Consider the following 23,878-nt stretch of genomic DNA (forward strand, 5'->3'; position numbering starts at 1 on the left):
ACAGCAACGGAAATAAAACCATCGTCCAACAGAGACACAGGCATTTTTTTCCTATGCTTTTCATAGATTCTGAAGCCGACATGCATGGATCCTAATCCTAAAACAAACTCCATACTGCATTCATAAAAGAGAAAAGTAAGCAGTCACACTTTCCTCCTTTAACTGGAATCACAAATGCAGGAAGGATGGACCAGATAGCTCCCTGAGATTACAATACAGAAACCCTCACTTCAAAGATAGACTGCTGGAGAGGGCTGAGGGACTCGGAGCCAAGTTAGTGGTGGATTCTCCTAAGAGCTCAGATCTTCTAGTCCACTGCAACGCCCCTTCTTCACTTTGATTCCTGCTACCTGTAAAAAGCCTTAGTTGGGCTGAAGTGATAGCTATCAGTAAAGTTCTTGCTTTGCAAGCTCAACAAATAAACCAGATCTCCAGAACCCAGGCCTGGCAGCATGGGGTTGTCATCCCAGTATTGGTGAAAGCAGTTCCCCTAGGCTCCCTGGACCAGCCTAGCCTAATAAAAGAGCCCAAGGCCAACTAGAGACCCTGTCTAATAAAAAACAACACAGTGGATAGACCTGAGGCAAGACAGCTAAGCTTGTCCTCTAGTCCACACACACACACACACACACACACACACACACACACACACACCTCATGTGCACATACAAGCTCCACATCACCATGGAGCCTCTCAGACAGAAACATTAGGGTCCTGGACTGCTATTTCATATTTTGCAATGCCCTTTAAATTCAACTACAACAAAGATAAAGATCACCCAGGCACAGTTGCAGCATTTATAGTATTAACTCACTAAGAAAACCATACAATAAAAATCCCCATTCAAAACACAGATTCCCCCAGTCCCTGCAGAACAACCGCGGCATCTGGTTATGAAGCAATAATTACCCCTCCCCCACAGAAATCAATAAAACCTCTTGCCCCATGAACCTGCTATTTCCTGACTTTGTTCTCCAAACTAAAGATTCCCAAGTCATATTGATTACATAGTAAATTTTTTTTAAGTTCTTTACAAGACAGCACTGAAGAAATCCTCAAGCTAACATAGCTCGCTGTTGTTTGAAAAGATTTCTCATCTTTCCATCAAATTAATGGTCTCCCTTTTTCTAAGTTTTTCTCCATTTTTCATTTTCATCTTGTCATTTTAAAGGCATCTCTGTCTTAGTTAATAGCACAGAGTCTGCCGGATACAAATTTGATGGTGTTTCTGAGACTTTGACAACTGCCATATTTTTCTTCCAAGTGAGAGAGGGGATCTGATGCATAGACTGTGCCTTGTCTCCCCGGGGACAGCAGGGACTGTCCCAAGCGAACCCAAGAGCTCTTAGAGCACTAACATTGGAACGCCAGAGCTCTGGAAATGGGGTCACAAAGCAGCTATTGTAAAGTGCAACCATCAGGCTGGGTAGAGGAAGCAAAATGCTCCAGTGAACAAAGCGGCCTGCTGCCAAACCTGCCAGCCACGTAGGGAGAACTGACTCCTGTATGTTGTCCTCTGATCTCCGCACATATACATGTGTGTGCACTTGCATACACTCATAAAACACACACATACAAATAAAATTTTAAAATGTGATTTGTTTTATATTTTAAAAAAAGTAGATTGATAGTAGATGAGAATAAAGAATAACTTTAGAGAGATAAAAAACATCCCAGGCCTTGATAGTAACACTACTTGAAGAATCTTGTGAATATAGTAAAAAAAAAAAAAAAAAAATCACTGAACTTAGACAGATGTTTACAATACATGAATTATGTTTTATAATTATACAGGGCCAGGGCACAGCTCAGTAGTAGAGCATTTGCTTAATATTCTCAAAGTCCTTGCAACATTAATTAATCAATTAAGTTACATTAAACACACACACATAATTGAGATGTGAGTGACACCAAGGTCCCAACAGACGTGTTTGTGAGTACAGATCAGTTCTGACCTCAGGGACCAGTGGGAAAAGAGGAGAAAGGAGGCAAGTAGTTCCAGGCATAGGACAGAACAGACACAAAGATCCAAAAGGATGCCCTCTCTCTTTCTTCCAAGACAATAAGGGGTCATGATGTCAGCTGAGGTCAAGGCAATGGATTCAACCCCGACAAATGTCACAGAAAAGCAACTCTTAAGCCTCAGCCAATTGGATGACCCCTCTTAAGCAAGCCATCAATTATGCATAACAAAGGGATGAAATAAAAGCCACAGATCATTCTTCCATATCAGAAAAAATCATACCGGAGGTTGGGGTGGGGAGCAAAGGATACAGGAGATAGAAGAGAAGAAGAAAAATGAGGGGGAGAGAGAAGGAAAAGGGCAGGGAGAAGGGAAAGGAGATGGGAGAGAGGGAGGGGAAGAAAGATGGAGAAGGAGAGGGAAAGAGATTACTCCAAAGGAAGGGCAGCCATCTGGGTACAAAGATCTTGAAATACCCTTGGGACACAGCATCAAAGCCATTGGGTACCACTGATGTTATAACCACACAATACAACAGAGATCAGAGTCAAATACTTGATTGAACTCAGCTCTCACAGACCCATAGGAGCTTCTTCAATGCCTTCCTCCCCAGCAGGAGCCCTCAACTTCAGCACTTCAGGGAGGTTGAACCTGATAATACTTAATTGTGGAGATGTCCCGTGCATTGGAGGAGGCGCAGGATCTGGTTTGGTCTCACTAGGTGTTGGTGGCATCTCCTTCCATCAGGGCCAAAAGAGTACTTCCAGACATTGCCAGATGTCTCTGGGGAGAAAACCTGCCCCAACGGGGAACCATTGTCTTGCAGGGACTAAACTGATCTCGTGTCTATATGAGCCCGTACCACTGCTTTGAGTGATCTCAGTTCTCATCAGTTTAGCTTTCTTCCTGTCCCATAACCTCAGTCTGCCCACAGTAAGAAATGTCAAAAACTAAGTGCAGGGCTAGGGATATGGCTCAGTTGGTAGAGTGTTTGCCGGACATGCAGGAAGCCCTGGGTTCAATCCCCAGCATGGTGTAAGTGGGGCAGTAGTGAAAAATACCTATAATCTTAGCACTGAGAAAGTCGAAGCAGAAAGATCAGAGGCAAGGTCATCAGTCTGGGCTACGTAAGACCTTGTCAAAAGCAAGGGACAGGAAGAGAAAAGAAAGCAAACAGGCAAACTTATGGGGAAAAAAATCAATGTAGGGGGATTGAAGAAGCAGCACAGTGGTTTGGACCATGTACTGCTATAGTGAAAAACCCAAGCTCAGTTCCCAGCACCCAAGTCAAGTGGCTCACAACCCAATCACCTGCAACTTCAGCTCCAGGGAATCCATTGCCCTCTTCTGGGCTCCTAAAATCATGTGCACTCAGCTACACAGAGACACTCACATATACACATAGTTCAAAATAAGTTAATTTTTAACAACAAAAAAAAAAGTTTGTTCAAAAGCAAGACATCTAATCCCCAAAGAGTAGCGCTCTCTCTCTCTCTCTCTCTCTCTCTCTCTCTCTCTCTCTCTCTCTCACACACACACACACACACACACACACACCCAGCTTAACTTTATCTACTACCATCCAAAGACAATCTGAGAATTGGTCTTGAACCTTTTTCTTCCTATATGATCCAACTGATTGAAGATCAATACCATTTCTAGTAAACAAAGTAACACCGCCACCTACCCCACAGCATCCACAAGATAGTAAACCACCACCCACCCTACAGCATCCACAAGATAGTAAACCACCACCCACCCCACAGCATCCACATCACCCACCCAACAGCATCCATTAGATAATAGTGCGCAGATGTTTTAAAGAACTGAGAAACTTTTGCACTAAACAGATTCACAATTTTCTAGATGATTCTCTCTGTCCCTTCAGCAAGGACAGGAATCATGAAGAGCAACCTCTTTGATATCAAAGCCTTCGATATGTGAGCTCACCATCCGGGGGCATCAACACCTTGTTGTTCTGTGTGCACCACCCCACAGGGTGTAGATCTGCTATGATCACATCACACCAGAAGTCAGCCCTTCGGTCTTCCCCATAACCACAGTAACGCAGAAGCAGCAGCTGTCCACAGGTAGTGATGATCGTGGCCACCCAGTAAGTGTCTGGATTGTTCTTATTGGCCACCTCCAACTTCATTCCCGGCTGGAAGTTACTCTGAATGCTGATCTCCACCTTGAGATATCAGAAACACAAGAAAACCATAATCATACTAGCCATGCGCCTCAAAGGGTTTTAAGAACTAGTCAAGCAGATGGCATTTTAAAACAGTACTTCTGCTGCCCTAACATAGGCATGCATTTAAGACAAATGGAACATGAGCCTCCAATGCAAGGCTAAGTCCTCTGCCACATTCAAAGGAAAGATAAAGTGGATTTTCATGACAAATTTTGTTTCACCCATTAAATTCAACAGTTGGTCATTTCAGTATGAAACCAAGATTACAAAAAGTGAATGAGCCAGGAATGGTGGTACACACCCATCATTCCAACTGTCGAGAGGCCAAGGCACAAATACCCTAAATTGTGTAAAACCTGGTTACACAAATGGACTCTGTCTCAAAAACACCAAGAGGAATGAAAATGTTGCTCAGTTGGCAGGATGCTTGCCCAGCACTATACCATTGAAAAAGAAAGAGCCCCAGCACTATACCATTGAAAAAGAAAGAGGGGGGGATGAGGGGAAAAGAAAAAGGAAGGGAGGGAGGGAGGGAGGGAGGGAGAGAGGGAGGGAGGGAGAAAAAAAAGAGAAAGAGTAAGAAAAATCAGGCAGGTGGAGGCAGATGGATCAGAAGTTCAAAGTGATTCTTGGCTACACGAAAAGTTTGAGACTAGATTGGGCTACATGGGACCCATATTTAAAAAGAAAAAAAGTGAAGGCTAGTGTTTTTTAACAAAGGCTCCCAAGATCCTGAGTTCAATGAGCAACATATCTCAATCACAGCTACATACTCTCCAAGTAATTCAATTTTTCTGTGTTCCAGGAGCCACCACTGGGATGAAAAACAAAAATAAAATAATCTTTGCAGCCTGGAGGTCTTAGCATTCCCCAGCCAAGAAAACAATGGAACCGTGAACTGTGACCTGTGAGACTGAGACTACCTTTCCTCTCAGTCTTGCCCGCAGGACCGTCTACACCTGGAAGGGTAGATGCCTGCATCAGCCTTCAGGAATACAGGCATCCTGAAGAATGAGCCCGTGTTCATCAAGGCCTTCACCATTGGGTGGCATCTACTTTAACTGAAAGGGACACGAGAGAAGTGATGAGTCAAGAGACTGGCGGTGACTCATTCCTGAAGACATGACTTCACCGTGCAGATAAAAAGGGGGGAAGTTGTCGGCCACTCATCTTTCTTTCCCAAACTGCCTTAAGGAAATCACCAGGCCATTGCAGTATCTTGTCGGCCTGGCTTCTGGGGGGGGGGGGGGGTCATGATCCTAACAGTATAAGCCAGAAGGGCATTGCTTCGGCTGTGCTTGGAAAAGTAGCCCTTGGCGTCACTACGTGGCTACAACCATGATCACACTAAACCATAGCTTGAGGAGCACAGGGAAGAAAAGAGGGGTGCAGTCTTACAAATTTAATAAAAAAGAACACTTCATTTCCTTGAAGAACTTGGTGTGGCTCTCTTATTTCAGCTAAGGAGCCAAAAAGAAGCTTAAGGAGGTGGAGCTGCTGCTGGGGTCGCGTGATAAGAAAACAGGTCTCTCCAAAGTAAAATTTAATTTGCTGAAACAATTGCCACGCGTAAGAGCTTGGGTTTGGAGAACATCATCATCTCCATGTTAGAGCTATAGAAACCAGAGCTCGCACCTAAGAATAATCTGCCAAGAACTAGTGTTCCTTTTTCCTGGTGTTTGTCCGCCGGTGGACATGCTAGCCAAATTATACAAACAGATATTATTAAGGAGAATGACCTTTGTGAGACATTTTCAGAATATCTATCGTGATTCCTCCCACCCGATTTATCGTTCCTCCAAAGCCTCGAAAACTCTAGTGTGGCTTTTCAGAACTAAAATATCAACTTTTAAAGAAGAATCTTGGGCTGGAGAGATGGTTCAGAGGTTAAGAGCATTGCCTGCTCTTCCAAAGGTCCTGAGTTCAATTCCCAGGAAACCCCATGGTGGCTCACAACCATCTGTAATGGGGTCTGGTGCCCTCTGCTGGCCTGCAGGCATACACACAGACAGAATATTACATACATAATAAATAAATAAATATTTAAAAAAATAAAAAAGAATCTCAAGTAGCTCGGGCTCGCCTTGAGATGCCTATATAGCCTGAGATGGAACTCTAATCCTCCTGCCGCCACCTACCCAGGGCTGGAATTACACATATGCACCACAACATCCAATTTTAGGCTGTGCTGGGGATCAAACCCAGGGTTTCATGCTAGTCGGGAAGCACTCTGTCAACCGAGCTAAGTCCCAGCTCCAAATGTCACCTCATTATTAAGAAAATGCACAGTCACTACACCTACTAAGAAGACATGAATGTAACCTCTTGCCTAACTCGCTGGCTTCTAAGAATCCAGCTGCGGCCTGCTCTGTGTGCAGCTAGCCCATATCGCCTTCCTCCAGTAAAATCTTATCTGCCTTTCCTCTTCATTCTTCTCTTCTGACTGGCTCCTGAATCACCCAACAGATCCTTCACCTTCCCTCCCACAGACTGGAAGGGCGTGCAGTGCTGAACATACATGCCGGAAGGATGAGTGTGGCGCCGCCCTAGTGCCTGTTTCTTCCAGATAGTCTCCCCAGCTGAAGCCGTTTTCCTCCAGGCCAGAACCTTCCTCTGTGGAAACAAAACAAAGCAAGAATGTCAAAACCAGGGCAAAGCATGCTGCTGGAGAAATGCTGAGTTTAAAGAGGGAAAGGGGAGCTGGGGAGGTGGCTCCTTTGGTACACTGCTGGCTGTCCAAGGATGAGACCTGAGTTCAGATATCCAGAAACTTCATAGAAAAGTCATGCTGGCTAACACTCACATAAATGTAATCAAAGGGAAAAAGAGACAGGAGGCTCCCTGGGGCTCACTATCCATCCAGGCTAGCTAAATCAGTGAGCTCCAGTCAATGAAAAGGTCTGCCTAAGCAAGTAAGTAAAGACAAATGCATAGTGATTGCCAGCATTGATGTCAGACTTACAGAAAGACTCAGAAATAGAGACGGAGACAGAAATACAAAGAGACAGGAGAGACCAGAAGAGACAACACTTTGATACCTTGTCAAAATTAAAAGCAACATTTGTGCTTTCAAGTCAAATGGGTAAGAGTTGTCTTAAAGCTAACACGGATTAGCCTAACATTAGCCATGGTAGACAGCCCAGTTTGGAAAGGCTGGAAGAAATGGAAAGAGACATTTCAAACACAAAGTGTGTGCCAAGATAGACACAGGCACAAAACTACCTACCCACCAAGGCTGGAGACTGGAAAATAACAGAGTTTTATAAAAACTGTGGCTTCAGTAACATCTTAAGAGAAATAAAGTGGGCTGGGAAGAGGGCTCAGTGGTTAAGAGAGCCTGCTGCTCTTGCGGAGGTGCTGAGTCCAGTTCCTAAGTATCCATATCGGGCAGCTCACAAACACCTAATTCCAGCTTCAGGGGACCCACCGCCCTCTTTGAACTCCACAAACACTCCTGTGCACGTGATAAGAAGCAGATACACACACACACACACACACACACACACACACACACACAAACACATTAACAAAAAGTACATGTGCAAAGTACCTGAGCATCCTAATGCCACCAAGCAAGTTACCAACAAAACAGACCAGGTGCCTGACAGACCCCATGTCATCTGTGGTGACATGCTTACCTCCCAAAGAACCCCATCTCCTGCAATATAAGAGTTCTCACACCAAGCCCTCAACAAGAGGGTGTGTTACGCCAACAAAAGTCAATAGAATATGGGTTTCTCAACCCACAAGGGGAAGGACAAGAACAACCATAGCGTACAATGGCCTTCAAGACAAAATGGCTTAGAAGGCAAAGAGGCTTGCTGCTAAAGATGGAGGCCAAAGTTCAACCCCTGGAATCCACTTGAAGAAAAGAAAAAACAGACTCCTGAGAGTTGTTTTCTGTGTTCTTAAAGTACATTCATATACAAAAGAGACAGAGACAGAGAGAGTCGGGGTCATAAGTGTTCTAAAGCTACAGAGTGCTACTCGCCTGGAATCTGAAAAGAAATTGCCAAAACATTAAATAACTGAGAAGCATCAAATAATACACTGTAAGATAAAGACAGCATAAATGTCACATTATAACTTCAAATGGTTAGGGTTAAGCAGTCTATGATAATGTCACGGTTTGCTTGGACTGTATCCGGAATCGCCCAGGAGACAAAGCTCTGGGTGCCAATGAAGGAGTTCCCAGATTGGGTTACCGGAAAGGGGACACCTCACCCTATATGTGGTTGGCACCTTTTATGAACTGGAGCCTTGGCCTGGATAAAAAGGAGAAAGTGAGCCAAGGACCAGCATTCATCTCTCCTTTCTTCCTGATTGAGGGTACAATGTGACCAGTCACCTCAAGGTGACTGTCACCATAACCGATCACACAGTCACACTGTGAACCAAATCCAAACCTTTCCATCGGCAACAACAAGAAAGAGTCACCACTGTGCAGCTGGCATGATTCCACCCATCCGCGAGGCTACCCTAAAGAAAATGCAGTGCTGGTGCGGGGACCGAAAGGGAGCGCTCCAAATGTCTGCTTCTCTTGTCTTACAAAAATGCTCAAAAGATGCTGACCTTCAACCACACATCTTTCACAACTCACACCCGATTCCACTGGTAAAGAGGAAGTGCTGTCTCGGGCGTGTGGTCCTCCCTGAAGTGCTATATGCACTCAGGTGGCCCAGAGGGATAAGGACCAGGAGGTTTGTGGAAAGAACGGTTTTCTTTAGAGGTTATGCTGCCTTTTTTTCTACTAACAATGTTTTCAGTTATCAGAAAGAAAAGGTATTGTCTTGTTATATTCTACATAGTCTAGGAAATGAATAGAAAATTGTACTTTATTTTATAAAGAGAAAATGCTAATATTACTTTTTTTGTAATCAGAAAATGCTAATATTACTTTTTAAAACAAGTTCTCACTACTCACCCTGCAGCCCACACCAGGCCTTAAATTTGCAATCCTCCTGCCTCAGCATTCCAAGAAGCTGAAATGGCATATTCCTGCACCACCAGGGCCAGTTAAAGAAGCTCTTGGAAGGTAATGACCTTAAATGTTGCCATCTAAGTTCCTTAAACTGCCTCTGGAGTATATACCAATAAAGACACTTAAGAGAACACAATCAAACACCCAAGAGAACACATCCATGCCTCTCAAAAAAGTTTCTAGGTCCCAAACCCCAACCTAAGCAAGTAAGATACTGGACTTGGAACATCTGAGACACACAGAAGCTAACAGACAGAATGCAGTCATTCTGTCAAACAAAAACACTACAGAAAAATAAATGATGTGTCAGACCCAAAACACAAATATTGTATGTCCAGCATTGGACAATAACAATAGCCTTGCTGTTGGAACAATAAAGACATATACAAAACTTAGGTTCAGTCATAACACAGCCTGTTAAAATCTGCCACACGCAGCCCCTCCCCGGGCCTGTGTCCCAGACAGTCGATGTTCTAAAGGCACGTCCAGTGAGCAATAGGTAAACACACACGCTGTTTATGAGAGATCTCATAAAGCCAGAGAAAATATTTACAGCTGATCCATAAACCTTTTCAACCCACAAACATTTGACCAAGGAGACTCTGACAGTCCCCTCCGCCATAAATGAGCTGGTGGAGACATTTCCCCATGACGTCATGAAAACCCACTATGAAAAGCTACTATGAGCATTTCACACCTCACAAAGAAAACAGGCATATTCATTAAACAGTAGTCCAGTTTCGTTTCGCTTTTTGTTTTTGTTTTGTTTTTTTAACAGAAAGCTACCTGTGGGACCAGAATATTCCAGAATAAACATACAGAGAATGTCTTATGAAAAGCTGGAACACAAGTGACTTTAGAATAAAAATATAATAAACAAGTGCCCCATGCATCTTTTTCTTAATAAGGTCTAAAAACAGCTCAGGTTACAACCTGAAGAAAGCCTGACTTCGGCAGGCTATTAAAGCCTTACTGTAACTGCCATGATACTGGGCTCTGAGACCTGGCAGATTCCGCACGAACCAAACTGTACCAAAGATGATCTCTCACATGCTAGGTAAGTTTTGAAATGTGAACAGAGATAGGAAGAAGGCACTAAATCATCTCCAGATGCCGGTAGCTCCTCCATCCACCAGGAGAGGAAATACTGCAACTGTGAACAGCACTCTAAGTAACTCAGGCAGGAACTACAGCCGCCAGTCCGCCATAGATCTGACTGAACACACTATCGCAGCCTGGAATTCGAAGGGGCAATGGGCGGTGTGGGCTTTAACGTCGACCCACGAGAACTGGTTCTCAGCATGAAAAGCAAGCCCTGGATTTTTCTGTGTGTTGACTCATGTTCTCCCCAATAAAGGAGACCTGCTTCTTTGAGGCGTTCCCGGTGAGAGCCAGGCACGGCACTCAGGTGGCTGAGGCAGGACGACTACATTCAAGCAAGCAAAGCACGATCCCATAAGTAGCCCTGTCTCTTAACACACAGACAATATAGACGGAGAGAAGTATATTTAAGACACACATGCAATCTTTGCGTGCACACATGTTTATGTCTGTTTGTCTGTGTGAACATGTCTGCAACTGGGCAGAGGCCAGTGTCAACTGTCACTCACCAAGAGCCGTCCATCTTGTTTTTCAGGCAGGGTCTCTCACTAGCTCACCAATTACGACAGTGTGGCTGGTCAGCAGGCCCGAGGAATCACCGGGTGACAAGCACACTGGCTTTTTTCCCATGGTCTCTGGGTCTTCATCCCATGTCCTCGTGCTTGAAAGCCAAGGGCTCTCCTGCCTGAGCCATCTTTCTGGCCCTATGATTATTTTATAATTTGGGAAAACTCAAGCCCGTGTGTTCAGCTTCCTTCATTTTACTCAGAGGCTGGCCTTGGCTGCACGTACAATACCACAGGCTCCATTGGGAAATTATATTGAACAGGCCTGCACAAACCACGTCACAGAACCCGCTTATTATGGGGTCCCCACATTGCTCTGCTCGCTTTTATTCTCAGTGAAGACACTCAGAAGCCCAGCCATCGAATTTTGGTGGGCTTCATTCCTATGGGCCTTGCGTAGCTGCTGGAAGGCTCTGCCTGCTGGGGAGACCTGAGGTTCCTGGACTATGTGTTCAACTGTGCTTACTTCAGGCATACAAGCTCTTTGTTTCTGGGAGGGTGTGTCCTTTTATCTTATTTCAGAACAGGCTTCACATCTGACTTATTGATCCCTGCTAAGATTTGAGCTTTCCTTAGGAAAAGTCAAAAGTGAAAGAAAGAAAAAAACTATTTGGTTCAGTCCCAGCTGGGATTATCACATGGAAGAATTACCATAGCAAGGAGGTGAATCAGCCGGAGTGGACATAGCAGATGGAGCCACAGAGTGGACGGAGTGGACAGAGCAGAGGGCACAGAGTGGACAGAGTGGACACAGCAGGAGGCAGAGTGGACAGAGTGGACACAGCAGGAGGCAGAGTGTACGAAGTAGACACAGAATGGGCAGAGTGGACAGAGGCACAGAGTGGACAGAGAGGGTAGAGTGGACAGAGACACAAAGTAAACAGAGGAACAGAGTGGACAGAGGCACAGAGTGGACAGAGGCACAGAGTGGGCAGAGGCACAGAGTGGGCAGAGGCACAGAGTGGACAGAGGTACAGAGTGGACAGGGGTACAGAGTGGACAGAGGCACAGAGGTACAGAGTGGACAGAGGCACAGAGTGGACAGGGGCACAGAGTGGACAGACGCACAGAGTGGGCAGAGGCACAGAGTGGACAGAGGCACAGAGTGGACAGAGGCACAGAGTGGACAGAGGCACAGAGTGGACAGGGGCACAGAGTGAACAGAGTGGACAGGGGCACAGAGTGGACAGAGTGGACAGGGGCACAGAGTGGACAGAGTGGACAGAGTGGACAGAGGCACAGAGTGGACAGGGGCACAGAGTGGACAGACGCACAGTGTGGGCAGAATTAAGTAGCAAAGGGGAAGGCCCTCAAGTCACCAGACTAACGTTCTGCCCCTTTATCAGACAGGCTAGTTTTCTCAGGAGAGAGCTGTATAGACTCACTTGTGTTCTCTCTCCCTCCTCCCTCTCTCACTTTGTACTGGGGGTTTAACCTGGGGCCTCACACATCCCACGCAATGAACTATAATCCCCATATATACATTTTTTGGAGACAAGGTTTCACCAAGTTCCTGGGGTAGTCTTGTCCTCTGTAACCCAGGCTGACTTCGAGCTCACAATCTCCCTCTCTCAAATGCCCGAGCAGTTAGGATTAGGAACCTGTACAGCAGAGCCCGGCAAGCTACAGTCTAATAAGTGTTGTCACTTGCTAAGGAGAGGCCATCATGTGTCCAGTAACAGAGAGAGAAGGGTCGGGAGAAAAGAAGAAAGAGGAATCTAAGTGGGGGGCAGGGGAGGTCAGGATTCTTGATGATGTCAGTGCACCAAACCAGGACCTGAGACTTCAGCCTGCTTCCGACACAGCACTCAGGCAACTTCACCTTGCTACCCAGTCTCCTCATCTGTAAGATGAAGCCTGAAAAGCAGTCGCTTTACTGGGCATTGAAGATTAAAGTCAACTAACATGTGAGGGCTCCGAAGTATGAGCGCTTATCAACAGAAATCGCGCTTACCTGCCTGTTGTCCCAATTCACAAATCCATTCAGAACCCGCTAAAGCATATCAAATATGCCTTATTTTGCACCTCCAGAAAGCTCATCTGAATCTTACCCCCAAAAAACAAAACAACAATAACCAGAAAGCAAAAAGAGGTTCTGAGCATCCCTAAGCACGACCAGATGTCTCAGCAAATGACTCTAGAAAGGAAGGTACTTCATGCTTTAGCGGGTTGAAAAAAGATAATGACTTGAAGCACCATACTTGACCATGTTATTATCAGTTTTATTAATCATAACTAGACGTGATTTGGGGAATAAATCAGTCTGTGCAGTCTATAAAGTTTTAGACTCTCTTCTAAAATTTGAGGCACTATACTGCACCCAGGAACTGATGACAATATGCTTGTCCACACAAGACCACACCAGCCAACATTCCAGTATGGGTGGGGGAAGGGCACATAGGCCCCACCCATAATTGAAGAACTACAAGCAGTAGATGGCTACCAAGGAAGGGGCTGACTTTTTTTCTGGGAAAAGCCTCCTGATAGTTTGCCTAAGCCCAAGTGGTCAGCTCTCCACTCAAGTATATACAGGTAATTTTATTGAGACTCAACAGGGTATATAGGAACACCAACAATAATTATGAATAAAAAAAGACATAAATTTGAAAGAGGCAATGGGGGAACACAGAAGGAACGAGAAGTAGAAAAAGGTGATAGGTACCAATGAAAATACATTGTACTCATATATGAAGTTCATGCACAAAATTTTTAACTTAATCTAAAGAAATTGTAACACTATCAAAGCCTCCTAATCACAAACATATTAAAATACTAAGAAACAGGGACACATAAGCCCTTAGCGCAGTGGGAAAAGGCCTGGATCAGAAGCTGCAAATTATAAACGTAACTTAGAATTATCCAGCCATCTTAGTATTAAAGATCAGAACATCTTGTATGATTTAAACCATCCAACTACACGAGAGTAAAGAACAAATCATGAATGAGTATCTACGATGGGTTTTCTGCCTGGAATCCCCCAGACTCTGAAATCATTCTGAAGAACTTGTCAGTACGAATAATTTCCTGACAGTAGATTATCAGTAATGAGCTTCAGAATCTATTACACTAGAGAGAAATACGGCAGCGGTGTGAAAATGAAAGCTTATCATTGAAAATGACACAGCCGCAGACAGCAATGCGTGCACAGGATGCACGAGAAAAAAAATACAGGAAATGCCCAGGAACTTCCAGAGTGCAACATAACTTTACTGAGCAGATATAAATAGACAGGGGGCGGCAGTGGGGCCACGTAGGCCATACCAGAGAGCTTGCCTAGCACACTCTAAGCCATTGGTTCAATCTCCAGCATCATTAAAAGAAAATGTCATTGGGGCTGAAGAGATGCTCTGGTCAGCGAAGTGCTTGCTGTACAACCTTGAGGTCCTGGGTTTGGATTCCCAGCAACCACATAAGAGCCAAGTATAGTGGTGCATGCCCTTCATCCTGGTGCCGGAGAGGCAGAGAGAGAAAGAGGATCCCTGAGACTTGCAGGCTAGCCATTCAAGCAAAACAGCAGAAAGCAAGAGACCTTTGTGGAGAGCCGATGAAAAAATTCAGTGGGTGAAAGTGCACGTGGCAGAATCCTGATGACCTGAGTATGAAAGATGTCCTCTGACCCCCACACATGACCCGCAAACTTCTGCCTGAATCATTAACAACCAATAAAATAATTAAGGTGGACGGCACCTCATGCATACGTTTGCACACACACACACACACACACACACAGAGAGAGAGAGACACACATACACACACACAGAGAGAGAGAGAGAGAGAGAGAGAGAGAGAGAGAGAGAGAATTTATATTTCAACAAAAGAATTATTAGTATGAGTCTTCAGCCTTGTGGGGAGAGGACCTCTCAGAAGGTATCTCTGAAGGGGACAAGGTTCCGGCTGTGCTTATAAATGTTCCTTATTCATTCTATGCATGTAGAAGAACTAGGGGGACTGGCCCCAGCCTGATCCTGAAGCAGACACTACATGCCTTTATCCTATTCTAATATTCACTTTTTACAGTTTTGCAGAGAAAAATAGAATGGAGAAACCTGATCTAACAAATCCAATGATACAGGCAATCTTTGATTCCGTCATTGACTAGTTTGATCAAAACACAGAAATGGAACCCTCAAGATGGCTCAGCAGATACTGATACTGGCTCCCAAGCCTGAAGCTGAAGACTGAGTTTAGTTTCCCTGACTTACATGGTAGGAGAGACCTGCCTCCTCCAAGCTGTCCTCTGGCTATTACCTTTACATGAGCACATGGCATATGAGTGAACACAGTCTCTCTCTCTCTCTCTCTCTCTCTCTCTCTCTCTCTCTCTCTCACTCTCTCTCTCTCTCTCTCTCTCCATTATTTTAAAGTGAAGACAAACTTGCTAATTTCATTAGACAATGGTTACCTCTTCCCCTAAGTTAACGGGAAGCTTTTTATGTGAATTCACTGTAGCAAACATTAATGATTCATAGGGCTCCCTTGCTCTTATTTAATTTGCTGATGTATAAATCATGCAATTCTATTTTCAGGGGGAAAGGGTATCTTTTAAAAATATACCATTGCATAAATATTTTTAGAGATGCATTTATAAATTCATTAAATATTAAAATCCAATCAAACACAATCTGGTTTTGTTTTCTTGTTTTGTTCTGCTTTGTTTTATCCAATTACATGACACAAATGCACATGACCAGCCATGCTCAGTACCTTGGAGGGTGTGTCAGTGATGTCTTATCCCCCAGCTCTTCTCTTCCTAGAGAAACTATCCTAACACTGCTGAGTGCAGCACTGAGGGATGGTACAGTCACTAAGTATGAGAGTACCATGACAGCTGTCAGACAGCACAGATACTCACTGACATTTACTAGCAAAAGACACCGAGACTTAGAAGTACTGTGTTGTCATGCTATAACCTAGCCTGCTCTGTGTGTATGATCAATATTAATATTGGTCAAAACTCTTCATAACTTGAAAGCTGCCATATCTGTAGATATATGGCTTGGCTAGGACAGCAAAGGCCAAGAACTGGTGGCAGACAAGTTCGAGAAATGCACCCCCATTGTTCCTGAACATCTCAAGAAATACTGGTCAATGAGCCAAATTTTATTTATATATATATATGTAGAATCCTACCTGAATCAAGATCCCCATTCCCATTTGCTGGGCCAGTTTTCTTTTCCAATGTAGAGGATGAGTTTTGCATCTTGGAAACTGCCAAATGTTTCTCCACGCTTACGAGTGTATGTCCTCTTCCCTTAGTTCATCCTGCAGCAGGTTACCTACAGACAACCAAAGCCAAAAGATTAGAGTACTTTATACAGATTAATCATATCAACTCATTTAACTCTCCTGAAATAGCAGAACCCGAGCAGAGTCGCCACCAACTCATTGCAACATTTCAGAAGCCAGGTAGGGCAGTTTCCAGCTGGAAACACCAGAGTTAGGCCAAATGGCGGCACATCAGATCTCTACAGAGCATCAGTAGCAAAGGAAACTAGCTGTTTTCTAGAGGTCATTAGCGCCACTAACATGGACACATTTTTCGCCAAGTACAATCTAAGTACCAATCCCCCACGCTGATATCAGCTAGCGAGCCTTCTCTCCCTTAGGGATGTGACATTGCAAACCCACCTCAGCATCCCCAGGCATTCCTGACTCAGTAAGAAGTCATCCTCCTCACAGTGAGTGGAGACTGAGAACAGTTATTAAAACAATGGTGCACAGGTTTGCTTATTTTCACAAATTAGAAATACGTAAGAATTTCCCCATCATACAATAGCTTTGCCACTCCACACTTACATTCTGTTATGTCTGAGAAGAGAAAAAGATAATATTAAGGCAGGTCCCATAGAATCCTACAACATAGTTCATTTATGCCAGAGACCATGGACACCGGGACCAATATTTAAAAAGGCCAGCATGCTCAGCTCTGGTAGATAGCACAGCCATGGAGCTGGGTTTCTGTGTAGCCCTGGCTGTCCTGGAATTCCCTCTATAGACCAGGCTGGCCTGGAACTCCCTCTATAGACCAGGTTGGCCAGGAACTCAGAGATCCTCCCATCTCCGTCTCCTGGAATTAAAGGCGAGCACCACTCCCTCTCTTCCCCTCCCGTCCTCAGACCTCACCCTACTACCGACCTAGCTGCATTTTTAAATCATTATTTATTTGGGGCTAAGAATGTAACTCAGTTGGGAGAGTGGTTACCTAGGATCAGAAACCAGAGGTGATGGCGCATGCCTAGAATCCCAGCACTCAGCACTTGTGAGGGAAAGTAAGAGAATCAGAGACTCAAGGTCGTCCTTGGCTTCATAGCAAGTTCAAGGCCAGACTGGGACATGTGTGTCCTCTCTAAAATTTTTTCAATTTATATACTTACATATTGCATTACAGATAAATTTTTAAATATATATATATGTATATAATCAATATATTTCACGTATAGGTAAAAACTAAAGCAAAGAAAAAGGCTAAACTACAAGGAACATGATACATGTATGAATAGCAGCAGAATAATGTGTAGCTCATATGTTAGCAAGTGGTCCAAGAAGATCACCTCCTTAACACCGCATGCACATGTGCCTGCCTCTGGTATTATTAACATTTTTTCCCAGAGAACAGATCTCTGAGCAGCTGTAAGTTCATACAAGAGAGTGAATCTGAGAAATAAAGGGGAAGCAGATCTGGTGGGGAGGGAGGTGGGGAGGAACTGGGAGGAGTGGAGGGAGGGTGAACTGTCATCCAGATGTAGGAGAGAAGAATCTATTTTCAATTTAAAAAAAATAGAATAAAAACAGTAATTGTTTGATGTGTGTGTATGTGTGCAAGTGTGTGGGGGGTGAATCCTTTGTGCAATGGCAAGTAAGTGTGAAAACAGCTCCAGTCACCAGGAAGAGGCTGTACCAAGCACCCAGCACTGGAATTTAATTCTGTGCATATTTATTTACCCACGTGTTGCATCAAAACACACCAAACACTGTTGGAAGGAGCCCAGGCTATTTCCCGAACAAAATACAAAAGACGAAAATGTTTGCTTTAGACTGGAGAGTATAAAACCATCTTAAGTGGTTTATTAAATAGCAATCTAGGTGTCTTGCTCATGAATAAGCAAAGAGAATGGCAATCAAAGATATAAGGCACCTCCAAACAACTGGATTATCTTTTCCATTCAATATTCTCTAAACACAGAGGCTTATGGGTTTGGGGTTTTTTTATTGTTTTTATTGAGCTATATATTTTCCTCTGCACCCCTCCCCTTCTACCCTCTTCCATGGCCCCTGTGCTCCCAATTTACTCAGGAGATCTTGTCTTTTTCTACTTCCCATGTACGTTAGATCCATATATGTCTCTCTTACGGTCCTCATTGTTGTCTAGGTTCTCTGGGATTGTGACTTGTAGGCTGGGCTTTTTGTTTTTGTTTGCTCGTTTGTTTGTTTTTGCTTTATGTCTAAAAGCCACTTATGAGTAAGGACATATGACATTTGTCTTTCTGGGTCTGGTTTACCTCACTCAATATGATGTTTTCTAGATCCATCCATTAGCCCTCAAATTTCAAGATGTCATTATTTTTTTTCTGCCGTGTAGTACTACATTGTGTAAATGTACCACATTTTCCTTATCCATTCTTTGGTCGAGGGGCATTTAGGTTGTTTCCAGGATCTGGCTATGACAAACAGTGCTGCTATGAACATAGCTGAGCAAATGTCCTTGTGGTATGATTGAACATCCTTTGGGTATATACCCAAAAGTGGTATTGCTGGGTCTTGAGGAAGGTTGTTTCCTAATTTTCTGAGAAATCGTCATACTTAAATCCAAAACAGCTGTACCAGTTTGCACTCCCACCAGCAATGAAGGAAGTGTACCCTTTACCCCACATCCTCTCCAACATAAGTTGTCATCATTGTTTTTGATCTTGGACATATTCTTATAGGTGTAAGATGGAATTTCAGAGTTGTTTTGATTTGCATTTCTCTGATGACTAAGGATGTTGAACATTTCTGTAAGTGTCTTTCAGCCATTTTAGAATCCTCTGTTGAGAGTTCTCGGTTTAGGTCTGTACCCCATTTTTTATTGGATTATTTGTTCCTTTGATGACCAATTTCTTGAGTTCTTTGTATATTTTGGAGATCAGACCTGTCGATGTGGGGTTAGTGAAGATCTTTTCCTATTCTGTAGGCTGTCGTTTTGTCTTGTTGACCATGTCCTTCTTAGTTTCAGAAAGTTCCATTTATTAATTGTTTCTCTCAGTGTCTGTGCTACTAGCAAATATAAAGATACATGACCAAGGAGTAAGAGTGAACATTAGTGATGATACAAAAGAAAACAATTAAATCAAGGGCTATGGAGATGGGCTAAAGCATTTGCTAAGTAAACATGAGGGCTGGAGTTCAGATCCCCAGAACCAGCATAAACACTGGGCAGGAAGGGCAGCCTGCCCATAATCCCACCCGTGGAACCATGGAAAATGGAGAAAGGGAGACCCAGAGCAAGCAGGCTGGCACAGAGAGCCGCACTGCAGAGCTCTGGGTTTATTTGCGGGACCTTGGCTCATTGAATAAGGTGGAGAAGACCTGAGAATGACGGTGACAGCCTCCAGCCTCCGCTTCTTCACCACACACTATGAATCCAGGAGCCAGAAGGACACGTCCTTCCATTTGTTTTGTTTTTCTCAAGTATTTTGTCATAGCTTCTGGAAGCTGACCAACAGGAGCAGACTGTAAACAAGAACGTGCGTGCAGGCAACGGGTAAGGGGTAAAACTAAAGCCTTGGAGAAGACATAAAGAAAACAAGCTCAAGAAATATTTGAAAGGTGTAATCAACAGAACCCAGTAGAAATAATCCTAACACAATACGATCTTTTCATAGCGTGTAGCCGCTGAGGCAAGAATAAATAACCATGCAGTCAGCTCTTAGCCACTATGGAAATAGATAGTTCTGGGGGAAGACTATAAAATATAAGAATGGCCCACGACTTCACAGAAATTTCTATTTACTTTCCCTATTTAAAAAAAAGTCTATTTTACTTTAAATGGGATGGAAGGTCGAGTCTTACTAGGGACAACGGATTGATCCATTAAGCTTAGCAAAATAAAAATGGGGTATTTTAAACTGGAAACTGGCTTACCACTTAAGTGTTCATTAGCATGTGAGAAGCCCTGAGTTCCACCCCAACTATGCACAAAAACAAAAAGGCGCACACAAACACACGCATGCACACTCATACAAGAACTCAGGCATGCACTCTCTCATGCGCATGAAGATATTTTGTTTGAGGTTTTGTTTGTTGTTTGTTTTACACAGGATCTCATAGAGCCCATATGGGCCTCGAATTCTCTATGCAACCAAGTCTGGATTTGAACTCCTGATCCTCTGGCTTTGAGGCACCAAATACTAGGATTACAGGCATGGTGGCCACGCCTGGCTAATAACAGGATATTTTTAAAATGAAATCCTTTTCCTAACAACAATGCTCTCACCTCCAACCCACAAAAGGAGCTATTTTTATGAGAAAGTATATTTCCTTTTCAATGTGAGTGTGTGAGTGTGTGTGTGCGTGTATGTGTGAGTGTGTGTGTGCCCTCATGTATAAACGCTCCACTAAGCTACACTCCCATCCCTTTTTGACTCCTATTTTTAAATAAACTCTATAATTTCAAGACCAAAGTTGAAAGTGTCTATTGAAATGCGGTAAAATTCTTTTTTTCCAAAGACATGTATAAAGAAAAGTCCAGCGAGCTGCACTTCTCAACGGTAACTTCCTTTTCTTACAGTGAGCCCAGGCAACACAATTGGCTCTTCCCTCCTCCAAGGCCGAGGAGCCAGGAAACTACAGTAAGGGAACTTACTGCAAAGTCTCCTCAGTCCTGTGAAAAGAACCATTAACTTGAATGTGGAATAACTGAGCCATTATCGAGCTGTGGGACATAAATTAACCTTTCTGTACCTCAAATTTCTCATCAGCTAAATAAGAGGTTTGATTACGTGCAATCAAAGATCCTTTTCAACTCTAAAAGGCTGAGAATCTATGATGCCTCTTCAGTATTAATTGTGTATTTTCTCCATCAGACTATCATTTTACGTGAATCCCATTTAATACAATAAATCTTCTCCCTCTCTTAGCCTCATCCAGCCGCTTTCCTTCATTTGGAGTGTGCTTACAGAATACACCTAATTCCAACACGAGTCAAGCAAAGCTTTGTCAGGGAGAAAATGAGTACAGAGGGACACTCGTTGGATGATACCAGAAAACTCTAAAACCAGAAGGATGGAAGGATCGATTTGGAACGCCAACCCCATCCTAATGAACTTTCTATTCCTACCTGGTGACAGTTTACCCACCAGCCCATGTGACTGCTGGCACGTGAAATATAGCTAGTGTAACTAAAGATCTGGATTTTAATTTTAGCACTGGGGGGGAGGGAGGTTAGGGGAAGGAAGATTTGAGAAATAGTCTCAGGCAGCTCAGGTTAGTCACAAACTCTCTACATAGCCAAGAATGACACCCGATTTCATGAACTCCCTCCCTTCTCCTCCCAAGTACTGAGACTATGGGTGTGTTCCACAGGACTTCATTAGAGCAAATCGATATTTAAATATCTGCAGTTGGGGAGATAGCTTGCCTTGCAAGCATGAAGATCGGCTAGTATCCGATCTCCAGACGGGACAGCACTTAACAGAAAAGTCAGGCGCGTGGCACTTACACAATCCCAGCATTGCAAAGACTAAGACAAGCAGACTTCTGGGGCCTGCACGCCTACTTGGTGAGCTCTCTGAGAAAGCCCCTTTCTCAAAAAAAGGGGGTGGGGAGGGTAGTCCAGGGAAGGGATGGGCTCAGACTGGAGACTGGGCTCACTCCAACAGCTGAGAACTCCCAGGAGTTCTACAGGTTGAAAGCATTCCCTGAGAGACTCAATGTCATACAGCTCATTGAGATCTGCCGTGCACAGACTTGGACATTTCCTGGAAACCAAACTTGAAAATCATATGATAGTGGAGTAGGAGGATTTATCATGTTGACTTTAGGATGTTGGTTCCATTGTAAATATACATCTACAAAAAAAAAATCCAGAAAAAGAATTGCCAGACAAAGACTCAAAAGCAAGATTTTCTATGAAAGCGCACACCTTGATCCTGGAAGAACACACACCAAGAGCAACAGCAACTGAGCAGCCTTGAGCATAGGGAACCAAAGCCAAACTCCAAGGCAGAGAGCAACCTCCAATTCAACTGCACATCATACTTTGTACAATAAAAGCTCTCAACTAAATAAACAAACAAAAAACCAAGGGGTGCGTATGTATACACGAGGACACATGCACACACACACACACACACACACACACACACACACACAGACCTTAAACATCCACAAAAGTCCAACAGTTGCATACTCCCAGACACCCTAGTACTGGGAAGCCACACTTGAGACTCAGGGACACACCCTAAACCACCACCAATTCTTGGCTCTCTTAAAGAAACTATTCATTGAATATAATAATGTCAAGCTTGTTAAAGGAGAACTAGGGATTTCAAAGCCTACGAAATGACAGACGATCCCATTTCCCTCAAGTAGTAGCATGTGACAAGCTTTCTCCAACACTAACCGTTACCAAGTGTGCTGGCTTTGATAGCAGACAATGTCAAAGGAGAAGCAATCCTAGAAACCAACCTTTTGTGTGACACTAACACTACAATCACTTTTCTTGTTTGTTAGTAAATCCCACCTGAAAAATATTGTCCTACACATAGCTTTTCTGAAAACAGGGGGGAGGGGACGTGAATGTACCTATTAATAAATCAGGTTTCAGTGGCTCCTGTACCACGTATGGGGGGAGGTGTTGATAAAAGTCTGTGACTCCACAGTGATTCAACTCTGTATTAATTTGTATCTCACAAGACACCATGGAAGGATATTCCATAAGGCAGACGGTGATATACATGTACCAAAGGGGTCATTCTAAATAGAACACCAATGGAACCATATTGGCAATAAAGAGAAAATCCCCAGGATAAGTGGGAGAGTTAGACCTCACGTCACTCCAAGCCTTTGTCTCTGTATGGGATGTATGCTTGCACATGTGCACGTGTGTGTACAAGGATGTGGAAGTGAATGTAAGTGAATGCATATGGAAGCCAAGATCAGGTGACAGTGTCCCAGGTGCCCACTAAATCACTTCAGTGACTAAGCACCAGGGACCTGCCTGGCTCCACCTCCTCCCAGACAGGATTACAAGCACAGCTTATGGGGAAGCTGGGGTCATATTCATGTTCTCATGATTGCACAGAAAGCATCTTCCTCAGTGAGCAACCATCCCAGCCTCGCTAACCTTTTTTTTATGTCCTCTCCTATGGCTGAAAAAATTCTTCTTTTGGAAAATGGCATGTAACGTTTTCATGTTTTCAACAATGTTTACGGTTTTGTCTCTGCATAAATTGTAAAGGCAGTCATGGCAGAAATCCAGGAAAATAAAATTAAATACAACGGTAAATGAAGGTCACTTTTAACCCTAACACCTAGGAAAATCATTTCCGTGTATTTCTATCTTCTCAAGATGGCGTCTTGGTACATATTTCTGTGAGTTCATAAAATATTCAAAATCTAACCCAATTTCCATCTAGCATTATATAGAGAGCATTTTATCACGCTGTAACAATCCTTTGAAGGAGGGGAAAATGGTTGTATAATGAATAGAGTAATGTTTTTATGCTTATTATCAAGCAGGAAAAGTTTTTACTGAAGAAACTACTCGCATTGCAAATGCCATCTCTGGTTTAAAAAAGAAATACAGCATGCATTGATGTGTTCATCGAGACATTTCAATTTCACAAGAAAATGGAACAGAAATCACCCATTGCCTGAGCTAACTCTGAAGAGCATAAAAGAAGCCAGCAAAACTGCAATTGCAGAGCCTCTCTAGAACAAAACAAAGAATACAGGGGCCGGGGAGATAGGCGGCTCCGTCTACAAAGTGCCTACCACGAAAACATGAGACCTGAGTTCAGATCCCAGCACATGCTTCAAAAGAAAAAAAGGAGAGAGAGAGAGAGGGAGAGAGGGAGGGAAGGAGGAAGGGAGA

At 43.7% G+C, this 23,878-nt stretch overlaps 1 protein-coding gene across 2 annotated transcripts in view; it reads right to left on the bottom strand.

Moving 5' to 3' along the window:
- Positions 1-23,878, bottom strand: part of Sfmbt2 (Scm like with four mbt domains 2) — a 178,680-nt gene that overhangs the window by 140,987 nt on the left and 13,815 nt on the right. For both annotated transcript variants that reach the window (XM_041630819.1, XM_041630818.1), the window contains exons 2-4: positions 15,937-16,082; positions 6,677-6,771; positions 3,915-4,155 (exon numbers count right to left, since the gene is read on the bottom strand). In XM_041630819.1, the coding sequence (XP_041486753.1) occupies positions 3,915-4,155; positions 6,677-6,771; positions 15,937-16,006 (406 nt within the window). In that variant the 5' untranslated portion in view covers positions 16,007-16,082. The remainder of the gene's footprint in view (positions 1-3,914; positions 4,156-6,676; positions 6,772-15,936; positions 16,083-23,878) is intronic.

The sequence above is a fragment of the Microtus oregoni genome, unplaced genomic scaffold (genome assembly GCF_018167655.1).
Source record: "Microtus oregoni isolate MIOR12 unplaced genomic scaffold, Mior012 000035F_ref0000213, whole genome shotgun sequence".
Lineage (NCBI taxonomy): Eukaryota > Metazoa > Chordata > Mammalia > Rodentia > Cricetidae > Microtus > Microtus oregoni.